Genomic DNA, 23,172 nt, shown 5'->3' with positions numbered 1-23,172 from the left:
CAAGACAACTTCTGGAACAAGAAGTCATACCCAAATAACAAGACATGGTCATCCAGTTCATAGGCATTCAAGTACAAAATTAAATCCGTTGAACCCAATAACGAAAGCTGAATCGAAGTTCTCCAACCTTGCTGATACTTACAGAAGTGGTAAAGTAGACTTGTCGGGATCGTTGCCAGCAGTCGAGCAGATACCGCTAGCACAATTTTCCAGCGAGGAAATGAGAACCAACAAGAAGGCCTCCTTCCTACCAAAGATTGAGCAATCCTCTAAACACAATCTTACCGGAGCCAAATATGGCTCCTTTCATGCTCTTACACATTACGAATACCAAAAACACGGCTTCAAACGAAGTCCAATCGAGTTTTCACCGAAGCTTACCGCAAATGATGTGAAACTTCCTCCAGCGAAATCAAAACAACTGAACATTATTTACAAACGAAGTGGCTTAGCACCTGATTCATTCAGTAGTGGCTCGCCAAGTTCTTCACCGGGGGAAACTCTAACCGGAGAACTTATCCCCAAACCACCGACTGAGGGGAGAACGAAAAAACACCACCACAGCCGGAAACACCGAATGCGTAGAAAAAGCGACGCCGACGAAACAGGACATAGAGACATGGAAAACTAGATGAGAGAAATGCCCGAAATAGTGAGCAAATAAGTGGATCACAGGTGATGTACGACTAGAGCTCTGGTCTATAATTTGCCCTTTATAAAGGGAGAAAAACAATGGACGCAAAATGTCTCCTTGTTTTTAATATTGTTTATTTAGGTTACACCCACAACTTTTCTTTTCAGTTTGAATTGCCATTCCATGTTCATTCATTGTTTACAACAAAACTAGTATTAAAATTTAATATCAGCGCTTAAGGACTTGAGCTGAGTAAATTCACAAGCGAGTTGTCCTTATTCTTGGCGTATTCTGACGACAATGCTAGATAGCTTCAGCTGTTAAGCGCTTCTATAAACTGCTCCAAGCTGTCCTGAATATGGCGAACTCGCTCTGAAAAAAAAAAAAAAAAAATGAACTTGAAATTTATAATGAAGGTATGTCTAAGGGTTAACTGTATGGTATAACAATATACAACTGGCTACCTCTATAAAACGGACACCTTCCACAGCCCCGGCGGACTGTGGGTAATTAGTCCAGGCATAATTGCGACAAAAGCTTTCTCTAGTGATGGGTTTTGCTATTTTGTTTCATAAAATGTCTGGACTAAATAAGATGAAAAAAACAAAACAAGGATAAAATAATAATGATGATGATGGTGACGGTGACGATGATGATAATAATAAGAGTTAATAGAATCAAACAATGTTTTTCATGTTCACCCCTATGCTGTATACATTAAAAAATTCCATTCCTTTCTACTGACCAAGCATTAGGGTTCAAACTAAACAGTTGTCAGTGCAAATGGCGAATGGCGTATGGAAGTTCCAAGACCAAAAAGTGCTTATTAATGAACTCCAGCGATGCCTGGGCTATATCAGTAATTGATATCAGTAATTGATCATTGTATGGGGGGGGGGGGGGGGGGGGGAGGTGAGTGATGTTCACTCACTCAGTTCCTCAGCAAGCTCCACCTGCCGGCCGCGGATAAGACGGGCCTTCTCACCCTCATCACCGCCAACCTCATCTAAAATCTGCTTGACCTCTTTCTCAAGCCGCCGAGCTAATAAAACAAACATCGACGATAATTGTACATCGATTAAAATAACAATGTATACCCCTGTCAACAGTGTTATGCCTGGGTTACTAAAACTGACTCATCAGTCACTCGGTATAAAACTAAGTCTCTAGACTTACTGAATCAATTAGTCAAAAAAATATTATGTCAATCACCGTCAATAGCACATCACTAAATATCAACAACAAGGCAAGGTGAAAAGAAGGCAAACATCCCAGTCAATAGGAACTCGAAAAATAAAGTCAATAGCCTCACAAAATCAATTACTCAAAATAATATTAGGACAATGACCGTCAATACCACATCACTTACTACCAATGAACAAGGCGAATATCCCAGTCAATATGCAGTCAATAGCCACACAAATTAAATGTTATTCAGAGACCAGGACACAGTCATTTATTATGCGGTGCCCCCCAAGAAAACACTGCGGGTTAAAACAGAGATTCTCGTAACCTTATTTGAAATAGGTCTATACAGAGAGCTCCGAAGGGGTTGCATTACCTTCCTGGTTCATGATTTGCTGTCGCAATGCATTGCTAGTGGTATGCAGCATCTTCTGAACTCTCCAAAACAGGACAACATCATTACACTCGAGCTATCAAGAAAAAAAAACCGAACAGGATGGTCACATGAATCATGTACCGTTCAAAATGCAAATTAATTAAGCCGATAGTTTCATCTTCATTTTCATGCATTTACACATGGGAAGAACAGCATTTTAACTGGGCCTTAGTCCCTGAGAATAATTATTTACTGTTCTTTAAGAATAACTTGGGATACCCGTGGAAGGTCTAAGATTACAAACATGGAAAATTTAGCTGAGAAAAAGGTATTCACATCACAGATTTTCGTAGTTCCTCCTTTCCACTCCCCCGCAGAACCTTCCCCGATTAGGATTGTTAAGAGAGACGTTAAATTTGAGATAATTGAAAAAGAAAACCGATGTAAAAAAATTGATTGGAGCTTAGTTCAAAACTCATAGTTGTCAATCATGTACCCTGATGCACTCTTGTTGGACAACTGAAAACGAGATGTAACCGAGCTCTCATCGTTCCTTTCACAGGTATCCCAAATAATTATCTATTTCTCATCAAATACTATGTGATATGGCCATCAATTATGACAATTCGATAACAGTTCTACCAACTATGACAACGTCGAGGGTTGTTATGCACCTCGTTTTTGACAGAATCTCTTCTGTAGAAGGCACCCCGGCATTCCTGTGCCCCTGCCAGCGCCTGCCTTAGGAAGTGCTCCCGGTACAACTGGTCCCATGTCTCATTTATCTGGAAAAAAAATCTATAATTGTTTACGTGTCTCTTTCAGCCGCCATTTTGCCATACTAACAAAAAAACAAGTGCAAGAAAGCATCCTTTTTCATCAGTAAGGTATTGCGAATGAAAACAATAACAAACGTTTGGATGAAAAGGTTCCTTTAAAATCAATCTTAGGCTAAGTTCAAACGTCGCATTATTCATGAGCCGTGACTTTATCAGCATTACCAAATCATTATCCACTTCTATGTTTACTGTCTCAAGGTTCTTGCGAACAGTGGTGAGTTCGTCCCCGGATAAGATAGGCTCGTGATGCTGCAAACCATGGATGACACAAGTTAGTAATACGTGTGATACATTGAATGTTTGATCACACAAACAGAAACGGGGTTGCCCCTAACACCTTGATGGACACGTCACCATCTCACCTCTCTAGCCTGTAGCAGGCGCTGGAGTTCCTCCTTGATAAATGATCTGTTTTGCTGTTAGCAAAGAATGTTTTTTTAGTACCAGTTGGAGGCATGCACTCGCATTATTAACCTGGGCATAATCGAGTAGTTTTAAGTTATTCTGCAGGGAAAACATACCAGGATATTAAAACTTCAGCTTAACAAAAGGAACTCACAAATGGGGCCACCAAAGGTGTCCGTGATTCTGTAGTAGCGAGAGTCCGTAAATAACGCCAGTTACTTTCATTCTTTTCTTTGTAAGTCTCGCCGGGATAACATTTCCACCCATAATAGCGGCGTGTGTACAAGGGCGGGGTGTCCATAAAAGAGGGAGTTACTTTCAGTAATTTGTTTGCTTGTTTCGCCGAGATAGCTATTCTGCCCATTATAGCGGGGTGTCCATAAAAGAGGGAGTTACTTTCAGTAATTTGTTTGTTTGTTTCGCCGAGATAGCTATTCTGCCCATAATAGCGGCGTGTGTACAAGGGCAGGGTGTCCATAAAAGAGGGAGTAACTTTCAGTCATTTGTTTGCATGTTTCGCCGAGATAGCTATTCTGCCCATAATAGCGGCGTGTGTACAAGGGCGGGGTGTCCATAAAAGAGGGAGTTACTTATAGTCATTTCTTTGTATGTTATGTTTCGCCAGGAAAGCTATTCTGCCCATAATAGCGGGATGTCCGTAAGGCGAGGGTTGACTGTATGTGTGTTGAATACAGTACCTGAGTGTGGGTTGTGTATTTCCAGTAAACCCACCGCTCCCATGCGCCAGGGCCTGTCAACTCATGGATCTGTGCTGAAGCTAAAAAACAAAACCACAAAACGCACAAGCCTAGCTCAGTATTTTCTTAATATTCAGAACATTAAATTACTTAAAGCCGTTACATCAGTTGAGTAATGTGTTTGATATACATGCATTACCTTTAGTTCAGCTTACCTTGGTCCAGCTTCTCCTGCAAGGTGTTTTCCATGAACTTGATGGCTGAATCCCACTGTTGTTTGTCTGATACGGACCAGTCCTCAAGGGCAGTCAGTTGAATCACTCTCTGACAAATACCATTAATAAAGATATAGATTTTACGCTGTAAATTAATGAATGTTACTACAATATCTAACCAAGTTATCAGTAGCCTTGGTTGCTATAGTGATAGTAGCTTTGGTACATTACCAGGCTGTCGGTAGCCTTGGGTTGCTTTAGTGAGAGTAGCTATGGTATAATTATTACCAGGCTGTCAGTAGCCCTGTGTTGCTATAGTGATAGTAGTTATGTTACATTACCAGGCTGTCAGAAGCCTTGGTTGCTATAGTGATAGTAGCTATGGTATAATAATAATAATAATAATAATAATAATAATAATAATAATAATAATAATAATAATAATAATAATAATAATAATAATAATAATGGTTTATTACAGATTCCAACAATTAAGAGGCTCTTCTTATACTTACAATTAACAATATACACTACTGATAAAAAAAATTCTAATATAGTAAGTTCTAAGTTATAATATCTATATGCAATTTAAGAATATGTATATAAAATGTCGATTAAACGTGTAATCAAAGTGACTGTCTTAAGTCCTTCTTAATGTTCCTACAAAAAGCATTGTAGTCCGAAGTGTTCCTAAGCGATGGTGGAAGTTTATTAAAAAGAGTGGCAGCAGAGTGTTGGAAAGTTCCAGATTCTCTAGGAATTGAGAAAACAGGAGCAGCTGATGACCTCAAGTTATATCCAGTTTCATTGCGAACACTTAGTCTTAAATATTCAGGAAAGCTATTATTGTATAAAGATTTGTGAGCAAGTTTTAATATATTAAATTTCACGTTCTAATTATTACCAGGCTGTTAGTAGCCTTGGGTTGCTATAGTGATAGTAGCTACTGTATGGTACATTACCAGGCTGTCAGTAGCCTTGGTTGCTATAGTGAAAGTAGCTATGGGATAATTATTACCAGGCTGTCAGTAGCCTTGGGTTGCCAGTGATGACTTCGCTTGCACTCAGTCGACACCTTGTCCTTCAATTCTTCAAATAAGTGAATGTTCTTGTCTTTCTCACTCTTGGCCTCCTTGGTCACCTGATTAATTCATAGATAACCATCAAATCAAATGAAAACTGTTATTGTGGATGTTATTGGTACTTTAAATCTAAACACCAAGCGAATGCATTAAGGCCAACTGTACCTGTTGGGCCTTGTAGAACTCCTCAAATAGCGTATCATATGCAACCTGTGAGAGGAGACAAAACAGCACACTTTTAGGGAAAAAGCCTACAAATCTAATCAGAAATGTGGATAAAGAACCGAGAAGCAAACTATGCTGTTGATAAGCAGAGCTCAGGGATAGGAACTATGCCTGTTTGATGTTAGTCTGTATCTTTTAAACCAGGATAGTGTCAGCTAAATAGATCCTAACAGTTGTTCTTAAATGGCATTGAAGCTGTGGGGTAAATAATCTTTTCAAATGGCATAATGTGAAAATTATTTGTAACTGCCTGCTTTTAGTAGCATCTACTTTTTAGAGCGCCTTACTCACCTGGACAGACAGTTGAGGGAGTAGTCTGTCCGCCCACTGCTTCAGCTTGATGTCAACTGCAGTATTGAAGTTACTGGCAGAGCTGGACTGTGCTGCGGGTAGGTAGATGTTCTCAATGAAGTGGGTCGACACAGCAGTCCATAGATGCTTTGAGATAATCTCCTCCCACTGCTGAGGGCTGATGTCACTGAGACTGAGGACCTCGTCAAGCATTTCACTACGGGCCTTGTCAAACAGCTCACTCTAAAACAGACTTCAGTTATTGAAGGTATGCGCCAGGGCCTTGTGAAAACAGCTAATTTTAAAACATCAACATTTGTCGCCTTAAGACCAAGGGTCGGTTGTTCAAAGGCTCGTTTCTGTAGTTCTAACCAATAGTTTGGGTGTAACCATGTAACACTGCTTAATGGTAATCAAGCTTTCAAATACCCAAATTAACCACTTGGTAAAATCTAAACTATTTGCCATATTTAACTATTGGTTAAAATTTAACCAGCTTTCGAACAACCCCAAGACAATAATTATGTATCAGTTATCATATTAACAAGAATTTCTTGTTCTTACCCTATCTAGCTCTCGAAGTTTTGGGAAGTGGTTCTTCCATTCTGCCTCTAGATTGAATCGCTTAGCTGACAAATTCAAATAAAAAAGTGAAACAAACTACAAAGAAATAACAGAAGCACCACTGCAATGATTATTACTAGTATGTTAACAGTAATTTCCCAACACCCAATTATGCTCCAGACTTCCAATTTCATAATCATAGACATCTGATCAATAGAGATGACATGCCTTCTAAGTACTGTATGTATCTTTGCAAGCAAGTGGTCATTCTGTAATAGGGATTAAATATGCCCTCTAATTACTGGATGTACCTTTGTAAGCATCAGCTTGCTGCTCTATGGACTCTCTCACCATTTTCCAAAAGCACTGAGAGACAGCGAAACTAAGGTTTTGTGTTGTCATTTGACTTGCCTTGAATACGCCTGACCTATCGTAAAAAATATCATCAAACAAATGTGTGTAAAAAATATCATCAAACAAATTTTATGATCTGAAAACAATAGCACACAATATCCAAATGGCTTAAAGGCGTGCAAGATTTTCGACTTGTTCGTTTTTATTATATTTAATTTCTAAAAGTCTTCAAACTTACTTGAACAGTTTTGAGGTTCTGAAAAAACCCTCTTCACTTGTTTTAATAGTCTCAATGCTTTCACTCGTATTGCCTTGAAATAAGAACAAAGACTTTAAGATTTTAAGGCAGCCTCCCCTATGATCCTGAGTCTAATTTATGATGGTTGAGTACCATAACTGAGTACCATCCCCTTTCCATAAGATCCAAAGTTTATCATAACATATTTATTAGACAGTGGGCTATGATAAGTCGAATGCCTGTGTTGCACTCCTGTTTAGCACACACAGGTTTGATAAGAATTTGAGAAGACGGCAAGCAAATGAAGCATGCTAAGAATGTTTTCAGGGTTTAATTTTTCCCCCTCTAAATTACACAAATCCTCAAAAATACACACAAATACAGTAGTAAGATATCAGTAAGCTTTACTTTGTAAAATACTTTGCTAAATTTGCCGTTTATCAAGCTTTTATCGTTTGCGCCATTGTTTGTCAAGTGTTGCTGATTATTTTCTATCAATTAGAAAAAAAAGTTGTTCCATAAACAACTAGTTTTGTTCGCTTGTAGACAGTCATGTTGACTTCTGTCTCTACAACTGAAATTTTCCAGTATTAAGCTGTAATGTAGATAGTTCCAGAATCTCATTCTGTGACAGAAACTTTTAAGCTTCTTTCCATTTAAAAATTTTCGCCTGCAATTCTTTTTTGCCGATGAGCATTTTTTATGTCTCATTATTTGGTACCTGTTCCTGTTACAACAGCAAAGTAGCCAAGTGCCTTCATTGGAAACAGATTTCCCTCAAGAATTTGCTTGATCTGAAAAAGATCAAGTATGGTTGTTTTCACATTTTCCAAGCTAGCCATTGTATCATTTAGTGGGGTGAGAAAATTACACCATTTGGTGTGGTCAATACTTTGCACCAATCGGTGGGGTGAGAACTTTGTATAATTTGGGGAGTGATGTTTTACAGTATACTCTCACCCTACTGGGACTGGTCTCATTCTGCTCCGCTAGGTCAACCTTGGTCAAGACAAAGATTGTCCTCTTTCCTTGAGGGTCCATGCTACTGACGAGGTCTGTTACATTGCTCCTCTCTGCATCAATAGCACCATCTGTACAAAGAAGAACCAGAGAACATAACAGTTAAAAAGCTAATGCTCTTGGGCTTTAGGTCTTCTTATGAGTTAAAGCACATATCTAGGCAAATAAAGCAATGCCTTCTACATACTCTTTGTGTAGAAAGACACTAAAACAAAGGCTTGTTCAGATAACAGGCAGCCTACTGCAACTTAAATCTGAATGGCAGCTGTGCACAGCAGCTGCCAAAAAGACTAGCCTAATAATCCTGTTAGGACAGTGTCTTCATACAGCTTAGCTATGGGCACTATAATTACTCTATCTAGAAAAAAAATACATACCTTGGATACAGAGAATGATAGCATTTGGGTTTTCCATGTATCTCCTGATGACAAAAAGATGATACAGTAACCCTCTTTAGAAACATAATTGTATTGTATTGTATTGTACTGCCTTGATAACAAAGTGAGCTTATTAACTTAGAGTCTTGGGGTTCCACTTTTTACTTGGGCTACCTGTGGTAGCACGAGTCTAGGTTTATCTTTCCTACAAGTCTATCAAACTATCCATGTCGAAAACATGTACAGTAAGCCTGAGATGCTCAGAGGTCTGCGGTATACTCTGCCTGAAAGCGAGGCGGCTTTTGTGGAAGACTCTTTTCATTTGTGAGGGACGCTCACTACTCACACAAATGAAAACGCCTTCTGTAATACCCACACTAAAAGATTTGTATAACCACAAATTTTGGCCAGTGTTGTTTCAAGGACTGTCTAGCATGTTCTATAACCAGATATTTGATGAAGTTTAAATTGTTTTGCTATAAAGAGACTTGCTCCGCCTTAGCCTTTTTTCTCTGCAGCTCGTAATGCAAATATTTCTCAGTTCTAACAATTTCGAAGGACACATGTGATTACGAAAGAAGAAGAGAATCAATAACAGCGAAGATATGTTTGGATAAGTTTTGTGTTTTTTGTTTTGTATGGCTCGCTATCAGTAGAGAGTGTGTCATCCCAATAAAGAGTCAAATTTATTACAAGAATGCCGGTCTCGTTATGCTAAATCCCATACTCTTCAATATGTCTAGCACCATATTACGGCGTAAAGCCCCGTGCATACTGCGCCAAAACAAGCCAGCATTGCTGGCAAATTCTTGCTAGACTGACCACAAGACAAAGGAAATGTCAGAAAGTCAATTTCCCATTTGACATTTCCTTTGTCCTATAGTCAGTCGAGCAGAAATTCGCCAGCAATGCTGGCACAGTTTGCGCAGGGCTTTTGAGTGTACGAGCCCCCGAGAAAACAGCTCACCAGCAGGTACAAAATACAGACTACATTTTTCAGTGATTCCTTTTGTAGCCCCAGTTAACGCTGGTGCAGCGTCTAGTTGTTTTTTGAGCTTTGAGTTTAATCAAGTTTTTAGTGGTTTTGGGACCTACTTTGTGCTTGACTTGCATTTACTATGTATGTGAAGTACAATTATGTGTAGAAGTTTAGAAAAAGCTAATTTGAAGTACATTATAATCTTAAAAAGTTTTCTGAAGAAAGGCCCTTTTGAATCACAAGTAATCACAAGGCTTACCTGCTGATATCAAGTATATCACTCTTAGTGCTCTCTGCCATGCCTGTGGTTGTGGTCTAAAAATATGAGATACAAAATGAATGCTTAGAATTTCTGCCAGGTGGTTTTGCAATAAAATTATTTTTAATTCTTCTTACCCCAATTATACCAGGCAAGTCAACAAGAACCATCCGATGCAAACCAGGGCCTTTAACAGTCATAGATATTACCTATTTAAATAAAAATGCATTAAAGTACCCAGTGGGGCAGAAATCAGGGTTCCTCTACCAGAACCTTTACCTCAGGGCTGACTGTCTGCCCTTGCTTGACACTTCTCTTCATGCGGAGCTCAACTTCATGGCGAAGATCTTTCAGCTAGAAAATATGACATAAGAGAAGGGGTGTGTTCAGATCTCTCAGCTTTAAAAATATATGATCAAGGGAGTGGTCAGCAGAGAAGGTACAGTATCAGTAACAGGCTCACCTCTTTCTCCTGAGTAAGGTCAAACTGACGAGAGTTTCCTTTGAATTGTGCAATGTGATTTGGACCCTCGCTCAAGGTAACCTACAGTAATATAAATAACACCTGATTACCATAAACACTGAAGACATAACTGCATCTAGTAATGAGACCAAACAAATTTACCATAACTGGTGATCTAGTCATCATCTGGCCTGAGCCTCTGTAAACACAACACAATATTAGCACTGTCAAAATAAACATAAAGAGTATTAATAAAAGTGTAGCTGTTGATATGGGGTAAACTACATTTTACTGACACACAACATACAGTGGAATATACTTTCTAGGAAAGATTTTAGTATAATTTATTGTAGATGGGATTTTTGTATTACTTTGTAAAGATTTAAGATTACTGTACCTGTAATATAGTACTGTAGTATTACATTAGTAGGATTCTAGTATTATAACCTCGGTAGGATTCCAGTATTACCTTGGTAGGATTCTAGTATTACCTCAGTAGGATTCTAGTATTACCTTGGTAGGATTCTAGTATTACCTTGGTAGGATTCTAGTACATATTACCTTGGTAGGATTCTAGTATTACCTCGGTAGGATTCTAGTATTACCTTGGTAGGATTCTAGTATTACCTTGGTAGGATTCTAGTATTACCTTGGTAGGATTCTAGTATTACCTTGGTAGGATTCTAGTATTACCTTGGTAGAATTCTAGTATTACCTCGGTAGGATTCTAGTATTACCTCGGTAGGATTCTAGTATTACCTCGGTAGGATTCTAGTATTACCTCAGTAGGATTCTAGTATTACCTTGGTAGGATTCTAGTACATATTACCTTGGTAGGATTCTAGTATTACCTTGGTAGGATTCTAGTATAACCTTGGTAGGATTCTAGTATTACCTTGGTAGGATTCTAGTATTACCTTGGTAGGATTCTAGTATTACCTCGGTAGGATTCTAGTATTACCTTGGAAGGATTCTAGTACATATTACCTTGGTAGGATTCTAGTATTACCTTGTTAGAATTCTAGTATTACCTTGGTAGGATTCTAGTATTACCTTGGTAGGATTCTAGTATTACCTTGGTAGGATTCTAGTATTACCTCGGTAGGATTCTAGTATTACCTTGGAAGGATTCTAGTACATATTACCTTGGTAGGATTCTAGTACATATTACCTTGTTAGAATTCTAGTATTACCTTGGTAGGATTCTAGTATTACATCGGTAGGATTCTAGTATTACCTTGGAAGGATTCTAGTACATATTACCTTGGTAGGATTCTAGTATTACCTTGTTAGAATTCTAGTATTACCTTGGTAGGATTCTAGTATTACCTCGGTAGGATTCTAGTATTACCTCGGTAGGATTCTAGTATTACCTTGGAAGGATTCTAGTACATATTACCTTGGTAGGATTCTAGTATTACCTTGTTAGAATTCTAGTATTACCTTGGTAGGATTCTAGTATTACCTTGGTAGGATTCTAGTATTACCTTGGTAGAATTCAAGTATTACCTTGGTAGGATTTTAAGATTTACTTTACCTTGGGAAGATTCGAGCTTGTGCAATCATCTCCAATACGCTTGTTTTTCCAGCACTTTGGTCACCCACAACTACAACCTACAAAACAAACGCTGTCAAATGCCTTCTTCGTCTAGTTGAACAATACTAACTTATTAAGTGCGGTGTCATCTAGATAACACCTAAGAGAACAGACAGTTGGTTGGAAATAAGTTGCTTGGAAAATCTTTTGAGTAGAACACACTAACCCGTGGCAAGTGATCTGTGGTGTTGTAACTGACATCATACTCAGCAAGCAAATCCAGCACATCAGAGTACATGTCAATCAGAGATTTCTGCAATCAAGCACATCAGAGTACATGTCAATCAGAGATTTCTGCAATCAAGCACATCAGAGTACATGTCAATCAGAGATTTCTGCAATCAAGCACATTATCATTGATGAAAACCTGGCACCTTTTTCTCACTTACCTGCTTACAGTGGAACCTGGATTTTACGATACTAGATTTACGATAACCTCGATTTTACAATGGCGTTCCTTTCTCCGGGTGGAAATACAGTAAAACGTATAAGAAACCACCTCGATCTAATGGTATTGGATACAACGATATTCTTGATGTTACGTTAATAAAATTTGTTTTCCCAAGCCTAATTTCGAGCTTGATACAATGATATTCCTGATACTGTCTATCTACACAGAGGGAAAACTCAAGATACCAGACACGATAGTACATTTTTCCTATTTTTTCACTTGACAGATCTTGTTAAACACAGATTATATAGTCTTACAGAGAGTAACTGAACAGACTCTAACAGAGTACAGTTACAATATTATTATTTTGTAAATAAACCTGACTTCACAACGTTCATATTTATCCTTTATATCTTAAAATCGAGGACCTCTTTGCAACAATACCTCGATTTTACAATACATTTTTTCTCCTGAGGCATATTGTAAAATACAGGTTCCACTTTATTTACTTTTTTATTGTTTATCATATTCATTACTCTCCTTATAAATTGACATACTATATGGAACTTTTTTAACACTTTAAATTTGAACCAGTAGTTTATATGTCAAAAGTCAACAGCAATTTGGTGACCCAACAATCTTGTGAGAGATTATTGCACACAGCAAAAACTCATTTATTGTATGTACTTGAAAAAAAAAACAAGTAAAAAAGGACAATTTTTTTTTCAATTTCCTTTCTCTGTCCTGCCTCAGCACGGTACCTTCATCTTTCTTTGGGTGGGTATGGTGTCTCCTTTCAGTATTATCAGCTGCTTTCTCAATTCTCTGTTATCTTTCTCCAGTTTCTCAATTTCACGCTGGTAACGTTGCTGAGTACAAAAACATTAATTCCATGAGAATAACATGAATTAATATGTAATTTGTTCTGTATTATTTCATTGTTAAAGCAGGCCAACCTTTTTACACTCTCGCATAATACTGACTCATTCAAAGAATCCATTTCCATCGGCTAATTCGAGCAAGTGACTGAGATGCTTTCAATAAAATATTAAAGTAAGTAAATCTTGGCCATAAAGTTATGAATTTTGTTGACTTCGTTTTTCACAACACAAACAGAACAAATAGTTTTAAAAATCAAAACAGTGCATATTTCTTCTAAATGGCGTATTTTTCTAGAGCATGCACATGCTTGCACGGAAAGTGCAGAGGACGAGTCCTATGATAAATCACTAATGAACAATAGCCTACAATCAATCACAAAGGAGGTTGCTGGCAAATGTGGCAGAAATGCTGCTAACATACCTGCAGATCTATCAGCTCATCTTGTGACTTTTCAAGCCTCTCATGCATCTGATATCAAAAGCATGATGGTCACAAAAACAATGAGAACATCCAGCAAGTACTGAGACCTTGACAATACCTTGTCCATTGAAGACTTTGTAGGACCTTTTGAGGTGCTGCTGGAGGATGACTCCTCCGTACTTGAATCTGTGGAGGGATCCCCACGGGGCATGGCCGCAGTGAGAACCGGTGGACTAGCTTCTGGGACAAGGGAGCAAAGCACAGAGATCAGGGACTGTGCCGGCATGCAAAGCTAGGTTAGTCTTGAAAAGTGGTGGTACTGAACTTGATGCAAAGGCATTATGCCTATGTTTTCAAGTACATCCTGATGTAATGTCACTATGTTTATGTAGTATTACCAGATGTAAGGACACTATGTAAATGAAGCATTTCTAGATGCATTTCCAGATTACAGTATAATATACTGACATTATGAAGGTAATTGTGTATACATAGTATAGCATCAATGTGTGCATGTAGTATTACCTGATGCAAGAAGACTATCCAGGAATTCTTTGGCACCATCGGTAATATTGCCCAGTGATGTTTGACCTACAAGAAGAGGACATGCGATTGCTTGAGTTGTACTGATAAAAAGCCATAAAATTATGTCAATAAGCCCCCCACATATATTATTAAATTATGTATATAAGCCCACCCCCATCTTTGAAATACAAAAATCCCTCCAATAATAAGCCCCCCCCCCCCCCCCCCGAATTTAGCCCCCAGGGGTTTATACTCAGAGGGCTGTATAAAAGCAATTTACATCCTTTGAACAAGTAATGGCTGTTTTATTTATCAATGTTATTTGTTCTTAAGTCAGCTTTCTTACAAAGTCTTTTCTTATTGTCCTTTTCGTAGCCGATGTTTGATCAACAGAAATTGAACACAATGGCTCTAGAACAACCAATGACCACGAAATAAGTGAGAGTTTCAATCAACACTTTACAGAAATAGGGTCGAATTTGGCATCTTCATTGCCTGCACCCGAATGCAACTATTTGGACTATGTCAAAGCAACTGACAGCACCTTTCAGCTACATAAAATATCATATACACGGGTATTAGAGTTATTGCAAAACTTGGATCCAACAAAAGCCACTGGGCTAGATGGTATTTCCTGTCGGCTATTAAAAGAGTCGGCAGATATTTTGTGTCAATTTAATTTGTCAATACATAGGTCTTTATCCAGATGAATGGAAATGCTCTAAGGTGCTTCCAGTTTATAAGAAGGGAAAAAGGTCTGATATGAATAATTACAGACCCATATCAATAATTCCAGTAGTGTCCAAAATTTGTGAACGGACTATTTTCGACCAATTGTATAAATATTTGAAAGATAATAACATTTTACATTAATGCCAGTCAGGCTTTCGGTCACAACATTCAACTTTGAGCTCTTTCATCAAAGCTACCAATGAATGGTTTCTTAATATAGACCAGGGACTTATAAATGCTGTTGTTTTTGTAGATCTGGCTAAGGCATTCGATACAGTAAATCACGACATTCTCATTCATAAACTTGCAAAGTATGGCCTACGCGAATCAAGTCTAATTTGGATTAGATCATACCTTACTGGGCGTAGCCAAAAATGCTTTGTCAATGGTGACCTATCATCACCTAGGCCAATTTCATGCGGGGTCCCGCAGGGGAGCATTTTAGGTCCCCTACTGTTTCTCGTATATGTGAATGATTTGCCTAATTGTCTAACATTCTCAAAGGCTAGAATGTATGCTGATGATACCAACCTTACTGTATGTTCTGCTGATGCTACACTAGTTGAAACAAGATTAAATACAGATCTAAATAGCATAAGTCTCTGGTTAATAGCCAATAAATTGAGCCTTAACGTTACAAAGACTGAATATATGATATTAGGCTCGGCACGAAGACTCAGCAACCTCGAGCACCTCATAAATATCACAATTAACGAGAAGGTACTAAAAAGGGTCAATAACACTAAAGTACTTGGAGTTACTATTGATAAAAAGCTTTCTTGGGAAGCACATATCAATAGTATATCCAAGATAATTTCATCTGGTATTAGTGCTTTAAAGAGAATAAGACCTTATGTACCCACCAATACTCTTGAAACCATTTATTCATCAATTATCCAACCACACTTTGACTACTGTTCTCCCGTTTGGGACAATTGCAGCAAAGGTTTGTTGGAAAAATTACAAAAATTAAAAAAAACAGGGCAGCACGTATTCTAACTTATTCTCCCTATGACACTTCTAGTACTGAGGTGCTCTGGAAACTGGGTTGGAGGACAGTTGCTGATAAACTGAGGGAAGCGAGGTGCACATTAATGATTTTGAATGGTTTACAGCCTGAGTATCTAAGGAAGCTGTTTGTTCAATGGTCAGATACGACTGATGTCACTTTGAGAAATACTAGTAACAAATTGACACTTCCCTTGCCTAAAACAAATTACTTGAAGAGAAGCCTCCGATGTAAGGGGCCAAACAATGGAACAGTCTAGATCATAAATTAAGGCAGGCAAATTCTCTGGCCTCATTCAAATCTTTACTTCAAAGAAATGTCTCGAGTCACGCTTAACATCTATCAATTGTTTTTATTTATTGAATTGTACATTTATTGTGACACGGTTTACTTGGAAACCAGTTGTATTTCTTATAGATTTTACATAACTGATGTAAAACCGTGCTTAAATAAATTTTATGTATGTATGTATGTAACGATCGTGTAAAGTCTTAATGGTCGTGTTCTTAATAAAATCTGTTGGTTGTTCATAAAGTCTGTTGTCTAACATTTTTACAAAAAAAAAAAAAAAAACGGGCATGAACACAGTAATATTTAATGCCATAGACAATGGTTTAGGTTTCATACAGACGCAAAAATTCCTCCAATAATAAGCCTCCCTCCCCTCCTGAATAAAAGCCCCCCAAAAAGGGCCTTTGTATAAGCCCTGGGGCTTACTGTATTATCTGAATTTTACGGTATGTAGGTTCATCATTTTGAACATGACCATGATCATCAACAAATTCTTTGTAATAAAAAAAAGTCAGACAAATCATTTTTAGAAGGCCTAACCTCAGTTATTAGAAAGTGAGGAGCAAAATGGTCTCTATGAAGCACACAAGCGATCCATGTGAGATCAGCTCTCTCGATCTGGCAATATAGTATCACCAGATAAAAGGTATGTGTAAGTAGCATTACTAAATGTAAGGTCACTATGTGAATGTAGTATTACCAGATGTGTATGTAGCATTACATGATGCAAGATAATTGTGCACATCGAATAACATTGCACACTGTGTGCTTGTACAGTAGGCGTTACATGATGCAAGACAATTGTGTAGCATATCCTAAATGTGTGCATGTAGTATTACCTGATGCAAGAAGACTATCCAGCGAGTTTTTGGCACCATCAGTCATATTGCCCAGTGATGTTTTACCTACAAGTAGAGGGCATGTGCTCATGTTAAAATACATAAGAATGCTGATAAAGTAGGTAAACTGTAGGTTAATCATTGTGAACCTTTTGTGATCTAAATGTTAAAAAAAAAACAAAGTCAGATAAAGCATCTAGAAGAGCTTACAGTACCGCTCACGAACATAGGGACACTGTTCGCGAAATTCGCGAACATATAGACTGACAAAATAAACGGTTTGACGAACGGTAACGTGTGATCCAGGGCTTAATAACAGCTGGAACAGCGAGAAGCCATTTATTTGACAAAGACTTGTATTAGACAGAATATAAGTTTGGGGAATGAATGCCGATCGCTTGATATTCCTTGAAGATTTTCGAATGTGTGTTAACTGCTAGCGAATACTTTTAAACAGCGGGAAGCCATTTATTTGACAAAGCAAAGACTTGTACTAAACACGGGAGAATTAGTTTGAGGAGGGATGCCGATCGCTTGAAATTCTTCGAAGATTGTCGAATGTGTGTTAACTGCTAGCGAATACTTTGAAAAGCGGGAAGCCATTTATTTGACAAAGCAAAGACTTGTACTAAACACGGGAGAATTAGTTTGAGGAGGGAATGCCGATTGCTTGATTTTCTTCGAAGATTTTCGAAATGTGTCAGAAAACTGCTAGCGTAGACTTAATAACAGTGGGAAGCCATTATTTGACAAAGACATGCAATAAACACAGGAGAATTAGTTTGAGGAAGGAACGCCGATCGATCGCTTGATATTATTTGAAGATTTTCGGAATGTGTGAAAACTGCTAGCGAAGACTTAATAACAGCGGGAAGCCATTTATTTGACAAAGACATGTAATAAACACATGAGAATTAGTTTGAGAAAGGAATGCCGATCGCTTGATATTCTTCGAAGATTTTCGAATGTGTGAAAACTGCTAGCGAAGACTTAATAACAGCGGGAAGCCATTATTTGACAAAGCAAAGACTTGTACTAAACACCGGAGAATTAGTTTGAGGAAGGAATGCCAATCGCTTGATATTCTTTGAAGATTTTCGAAGGTGTGAAAACTGTGAGTAGTAGTCGTTTGTGTTCGAATACATGAGTCAGCGACAACATGCTCTACTATAAATGTCTTCTTTTCGGGTTTTGTAGAATATCAAGCGATCGGCATTCCCACCTCAAACTTATTCTCCCGTGTTTAGTACAAGTCTTTGCTTTGTCAAATAAATGGATTCCCGTGGTTCAAAATTCTTCGCTAGCAGTTTTAGCACATTCGAAAATCATCCAAGAATATCAAGCGATCGGCATTACTTCCCCAAACAAATTCTCCCGTGTCTAATACAAGTCTTTGTTAAAGAGATGGCTTTCCGATGTTCAAAATTCTTCGCTAGCAGTTGTCACACATTTGAAAATCTTCGAAGGATATCAAGCGATCGGCATTCCTTCTCCCGTGTTTATTATAAGTATTTGTCAAATAGAATTTCAAAATTCTTCTTTTACACGAACAATTTATTTGAGTCGCTTGCAGAACTCCTGTATGTATTTTAAGTGAGTATCAGTACTGTAAGTCTTCGGTTACGAGGTACAAGTTCCTGTTTGTCAAACGGTTTGTCCCGGTCTGTTCGCAAACATCAGCTGTTCGCGAACATCAGCTGTTCGCGAACGTTGTTCGCGAATTCCGCGACCGGTGTTCGCGAATTTCGCGACCGGTGTTCGCGAACATATGTCCACATGTTCGAGAGCGGTACTGTACCTTCCGCCCAGTAATTAGAAATTGAGGAGCCAAATTGGTCTCCAGGGAGGAAATCTGTAATCCAGATAAAAGGTGTGTGTAAGTAGCATTACTAAATGTAAGGTCACTATGTGAATGTAGTATTACCAGATGTGTATGTAGCATTACATGATGCAAGATAATTGTGCACATCGAATAACATTGCACACTGTGTGCTTGTACAGTAGGCGTTACATGATGCAAGACAATTGTGTAGCATATCCTAAATGTGTGCATGTAGTATTACCTGATGCAAGAAGATTATCCAGCGAGTTTTTGGCACCATCAGTCATATTGCCCAGTGATGTTTTACCTACAAGTAGAGGGCATGTGCTCATTTTAAAATACTTAAGAATGCTGATTAATTAGGTAAACTGTAGGTTAATCATTGTGAACCTTTTGTGATCTAAATGTTAAAAAAAAAAGTCAGATAAAGCATCTACAGAAGAGCTTACCTTCCGCCCAGTAATTAGAAAGTGAGGAGCCAAATTGGTCTCCAGGGAGCACATCTGTAATCCATGTGAGATCAGGAAGAGTCTCTCTGAATTGCTCCCATCTGTCCCTCAATGAATTATACGTCTATTAGAAAAAAGCACTTGAGTTACAAATCTGTCAGTCAAGAACATGCGAGTTATATAATCTTTCAGATAAGCTTCTTTCAGAAGGTATAAAGCCCTGGTTAAATGAAACTTGAGTTAATGCAAGTTGTTGATGCATGTTTCAACATTACAAATTTTGGGTTACATCACTTGTGATAATACAAAACTGAGTTACACAATATAAAAATGCATTGCAGTATTTCTGTAGAAAGATATCATTGGGGACATATTACCAAATCAAAGTGCAAGTTTTACATGTATTTACTACACTAGTGTTCCGTTTGGAATCACTTCTGTGTGAAATATCTAGCAGTTTTTGAAATTCAACCAAGTTTTCGTTTTCCTTCGTCTTTTGGCAAAGAAATGGTAATTTTCAGAAAGATAAGCATGGAAAGTTGGACATTCACAATTATGTCCTAAGAGGGAAATTATGTGTTTTCACATTGTTGCATAATTCAGGAAGGCCAAGTAAGGTGAAATACCAGACTTGAATATTAGGAAATATAGATTACAGTGTGAGAAGCCCAAGTGTGACCACCTATTAATTTATTCGCATACTTTCAGTCCCCTCGACCAATCACGTACGATCATGGTGTAGATCGAGAATGTGTTTGCGAAACATTTGAGGGTGCAAACGGCCATTGTCATACATTTCACCCATCTGATTGAGTCAGAGTAGTTGATCTCCTGTGTAAGAACACGAGAGGTTTGGAATTATATACTTCAAGTTTAATGTTCCCCGGTATTCAGAACAGTCCAACAAGTTCAATTCATATTTATTTTATTCTTTCTTGAAGGTGGGAATTTTGCATGAATTTCCTTTTGTCCCAGTCAAAAGGTCATCATTCCCTGCCCTGCGCCGGAGAACTCTATCAATGCAAAAGCATTGAATATACGGCCCTAATCCATAAAAACTTTGAAAGCCAGTGCATTAGACTTGAGCTGTTTCATTTCGATCTTACTGCTCTCAGTTCCCATTCAGTTGATATTTCTTTTAGCCATTCAGCGATTTGCACATTCTCCTAGCACAATCAAATCATAGCAGTCCCTAGTAAATATGAAAAATAGGCCCGGATCAGTAAAAACTTTGAAGGTCAGTGCGTTTATAGAAAAGACTATAGCTTCAGTGTTTACATTTCAATTTCAGTGATATTGCTCACATCTCAGTCCAATTCAGTTGATATTTTACCGATTCAGCGATTTCTGTGTTCCCCTACCACAAACAAATAGTAGCTGTCTCTAGTAAATATGAAAACTAAGGCAGTTCTAATGGGAATTTGCTAGTTTTTTTGTTTATTCCTCCTAATTTGATCTTTGTAAAGCCCGCCCTGTACTTCAGCTAACGTAGATTTTTCAGCTCTATCTGGGCCAAGCATGTGTCGGCTAGGCCATATGTGATTGGTCGAGGGGACCCAAAGTACAGTAAGCAAATTAATTAATAGGTGTTCACACCTGGGCTTCATGCGCTGTAATGGCTAAATGGTGCAAAGTTCTGTACACAGTGAACAATAACCTACAGCTACATACGGTTCAAAATATAAATTTGGTTAATTTTAGGAACATCATCTGGTCTGCTTATGCATTATGTTTCCTGAAGGTATTAATACTTTCTAATTGTTATCTCAGTACCATTTTTCCTGCCACTGCTCCGGCTCCAGCCGTTCCTAGTACCAGGTAGCGGACCCTTGCAAGCCGGACCACAGTCTTTATAATGTGTGTGGTGATTGCCCTTTGCCCATACAAACTCTTGTTTATCAGCAACTTGGTCATAAGTAATTGTGACTTGGGCTGCAATGTCCTTAGATGCATGACATTTCTTTTGTTCATCTGCAGTACGGTGTGTAGGTAGTATCGATGATAGGGTCTACCTGACCCATATCTTGACATAAGCTGCTTCTTTACCTGTTGCTGCAAGGCTCTTTGAGAGCATTTCAAGCAAACATCCACTCTAGAAAGAGAAACCATCTTAGGTTGTTATAATGCCAGATATCCATTATCTGCAGGGTTATCATAACCCAACCCCAGGGGGATTGGGGACTCCCCCTGGTCCCCCTAAAAAGTCACAAATACTGTCGAGAAAAAAGATTTTACCATAAAGGATATCAAAATGGCTGTGGTGAACAGTAGTTTAAACCACCAAAGGATAGCAAAACGAGGGAGGGATTGTGTTTAGAAGGGGGGAGGGGTTACCTGGGTTTGACAGAGTACAAAGGTGAAAACGAAAACAGACAGTTTAAATAAATAAATATATATATATAAAATGATGGTTGAAGGCTTTCATAGAAAGTGCTCAATACTCGAAAGTAGAGCGGTGTATAGTGTTGGTTTGAGAAAAATACAAACTACATAGGTTTCCCTACAGGTCTGTTTCGTGGTTGCCCACTCATCAGGGGATTTAATGAGAATATTCCTACCATCGTATATATACTATTAACATTGAAATTTACATAATAATAGACTGATAGTTTTAGCTAAGGCGGTAAGAGGAACAATAGCGAGTTACATTAAATATGCGGGGCGAAAACTAACAGTGCGGAACGTGTGAAAAATTGATAGCGCGAAAATTTAACGGTGACGGGATTAACAGTTCTAATTGTTTCGTAGCAGGGCTTTGTTTCTGTGGCGGCACGAGGACACGAGTTCATTGCGTTTATTTAGAGTTGATAGTTTGGGTTGGCAGATGATCGTCAGCTTTTCCTTGAGGCAGAGGTTGCAACGCTTAGTGGTACTGTTGTAGGCGGAGTGGGAAGAAAGAATGCGCCATGAAATAAAGTACTCAATCATGTTGTCCTTGAGAGTCCAGACGTGTTTGCTGAGTTCGGTGGAGTTTCTGCGTTTGGCGTGTCGGAATGATGCGGTGTGGTTTCTGTACCTGGTCTTGAAGCTGTTTTCAGTGAGCCCGACGTATGTTTCCGAGGTGTTGTTGTCTTTTCGAGTTACGGTAGCTTGGTAGATAACAGATGTCTGTAGGCAGTTTCCGTCTAGAGGGCAGGTGTCTTTCTGTCGGCAGTTGCATGTCTTGTTGTTGGTAGTGGTAGGGGCGGAGCTGGCGATTTGGTAGCCGACGATGCGGTGATGATGCGCTTGTTGTGGTTGTCGATGATCTGTTTGGTGTTGTTCATGCAGCTGTAACTGATTTTGATGGTGTTTCTGTTGAAGATTTTACGGAGGTGGTTGTCTTTCGGGAAGTGCTTGTCTATCAGGGTGAGGAATCTGTGGCCGATGTTGGTGCTGGTGTTCTTGCTGAAGGGCGGGTTGTACCATAGGATGTTGTTGCGTTTGCGGGATATATATATATCATCTTTTATCAAGCAATCGATATACACATGTAACACTTGTAAAACTATTGAGGTATTTGTAAAATCGCGCGTTCAGGTAAAAATAAAATACACTTTCGCCGCCCCTGTTTTTAAATTGTACCTAGCTTGAAATAACGATCATCTAGGAAACCAATCTTCAAACGAGTTTTAGAATAGTAACGAATTTCTTCTTATTTTCCTATGATCTTCGTGCCCTTGAGCGTGTAAAATAATAGAAACTAGAAAAGGAACCGTGATAAAAGGACACCAGGTAGCTATACAAACAGCTAATAAGAGGAAAAAAGAGACTAGTGTAGAGTACTTGACACCGGTGAAATGTGACGATCTCAAATACTCACTTCAATGCTCCTACGACCCGAAGCATCTCCACAGCCTAAGATAGAATCCTTGGCATTGATTTCTTCAAGACTTTACTCATTATAAAGATAAAGGAGCCGTATTCCTTTGCGAGAATCTACAGTATAATAGTTATTCGAGTTTTCATTTTGGGGTTTTAGCGTCAGCCATTTTGGATGACCACTCACGGTGCATCATGGGAGATGGGCTT

At 38.5% G+C, this 23,172-nt stretch overlaps 1 protein-coding gene across 7 annotated transcripts; it reads right to left on the bottom strand.

The window, feature by feature from the left end:
- Nucleotides 1-744: 744 nt before the first annotated feature.
- LOC5512072 (dynamin-like 120 kDa protein, mitochondrial) lies at nucleotides 745-23,164 on the bottom strand. Of its 7 annotated transcripts, none has more exons than XM_032381491.2 (34): nucleotides 22,964-23,164; nucleotides 20,935-21,253; nucleotides 19,162-19,285; nucleotides 18,954-19,019; nucleotides 18,689-18,742; nucleotides 16,891-16,956; nucleotides 14,020-14,085; nucleotides 13,613-13,734; nucleotides 13,495-13,542; nucleotides 12,954-13,061; nucleotides 11,968-12,054; nucleotides 11,742-11,818; nucleotides 10,367-10,403; nucleotides 10,205-10,285; nucleotides 10,021-10,095; nucleotides 9,879-9,950; nucleotides 9,742-9,797; nucleotides 8,504-8,547; nucleotides 8,067-8,197; nucleotides 7,828-7,900; nucleotides 7,107-7,179; nucleotides 6,826-6,941; nucleotides 6,515-6,579; nucleotides 5,951-6,193; nucleotides 5,600-5,644; nucleotides 5,371-5,493; nucleotides 4,353-4,461; nucleotides 4,138-4,217; nucleotides 3,397-3,450; nucleotides 3,197-3,283; nucleotides 2,870-2,980; nucleotides 2,196-2,289; nucleotides 1,566-1,676; nucleotides 745-1,006 (listed from the first exon to the last, which is right to left on the bottom strand). In XM_032381491.2, exons 1-34 carry the CDS (start codon nucleotides 22,987-22,989, stop codon nucleotides 948-950), a joined length of 3,102 nt encoding a protein of 1,033 aa, XP_032237382.2. In that variant the 5' UTR covers nucleotides 22,990-23,164; the 3' UTR covers nucleotides 745-947. The 7 variants fall into 7 exon arrangements, with proteins under 7 accessions (XP_032237382.2, XP_032237383.2, XP_032237385.2 ...); XM_032381492.2 differs by having other exon boundaries at nucleotides 13,613-13,731; nucleotides 22,964-23,163; XM_032381494.2 differs by lacking the exon at nucleotides 14,020-14,085.
- Nucleotides 23,165-23,172: the final 8 nt, after the last annotated feature.

This window comes from Nematostella vectensis, chromosome 3 (assembly GCF_932526225.1).
Source record: "Nematostella vectensis chromosome 3, jaNemVect1.1, whole genome shotgun sequence".
In the NCBI taxonomy this organism is placed as follows: Eukaryota; Metazoa; Cnidaria; class Anthozoa; order Actiniaria; family Edwardsiidae; genus Nematostella; species Nematostella vectensis.
This window is presented reverse-complemented; position numbering and strand designations above follow the sequence as displayed.

What these genes read in the sequence shown, in the direction of transcription:
- LOC5512072 (XM_032381491.2), bottom strand. Translation starts at nt 22,989, where the DNA reads ATGCTTCGGGTCGTAGGAGCATTGAA. An exon ending in CAAGCTCGAATCTTCCCAAG is followed by an intron (nt 10,404 to 11,741) that starts GTAAAGTAAATC and finishes TTGTGTTTACAG; the next exon opens with AGGCTCAGGCCAGATGATGA. An exon ending in AGTTCTACAAGGCCCAACAG is followed by an intron (nt 5,494 to 5,599) that starts GTACAGTTGGCC and finishes TGAATTAATCAG; the next exon opens with GTGACCAAGGAGGCCAAGAG.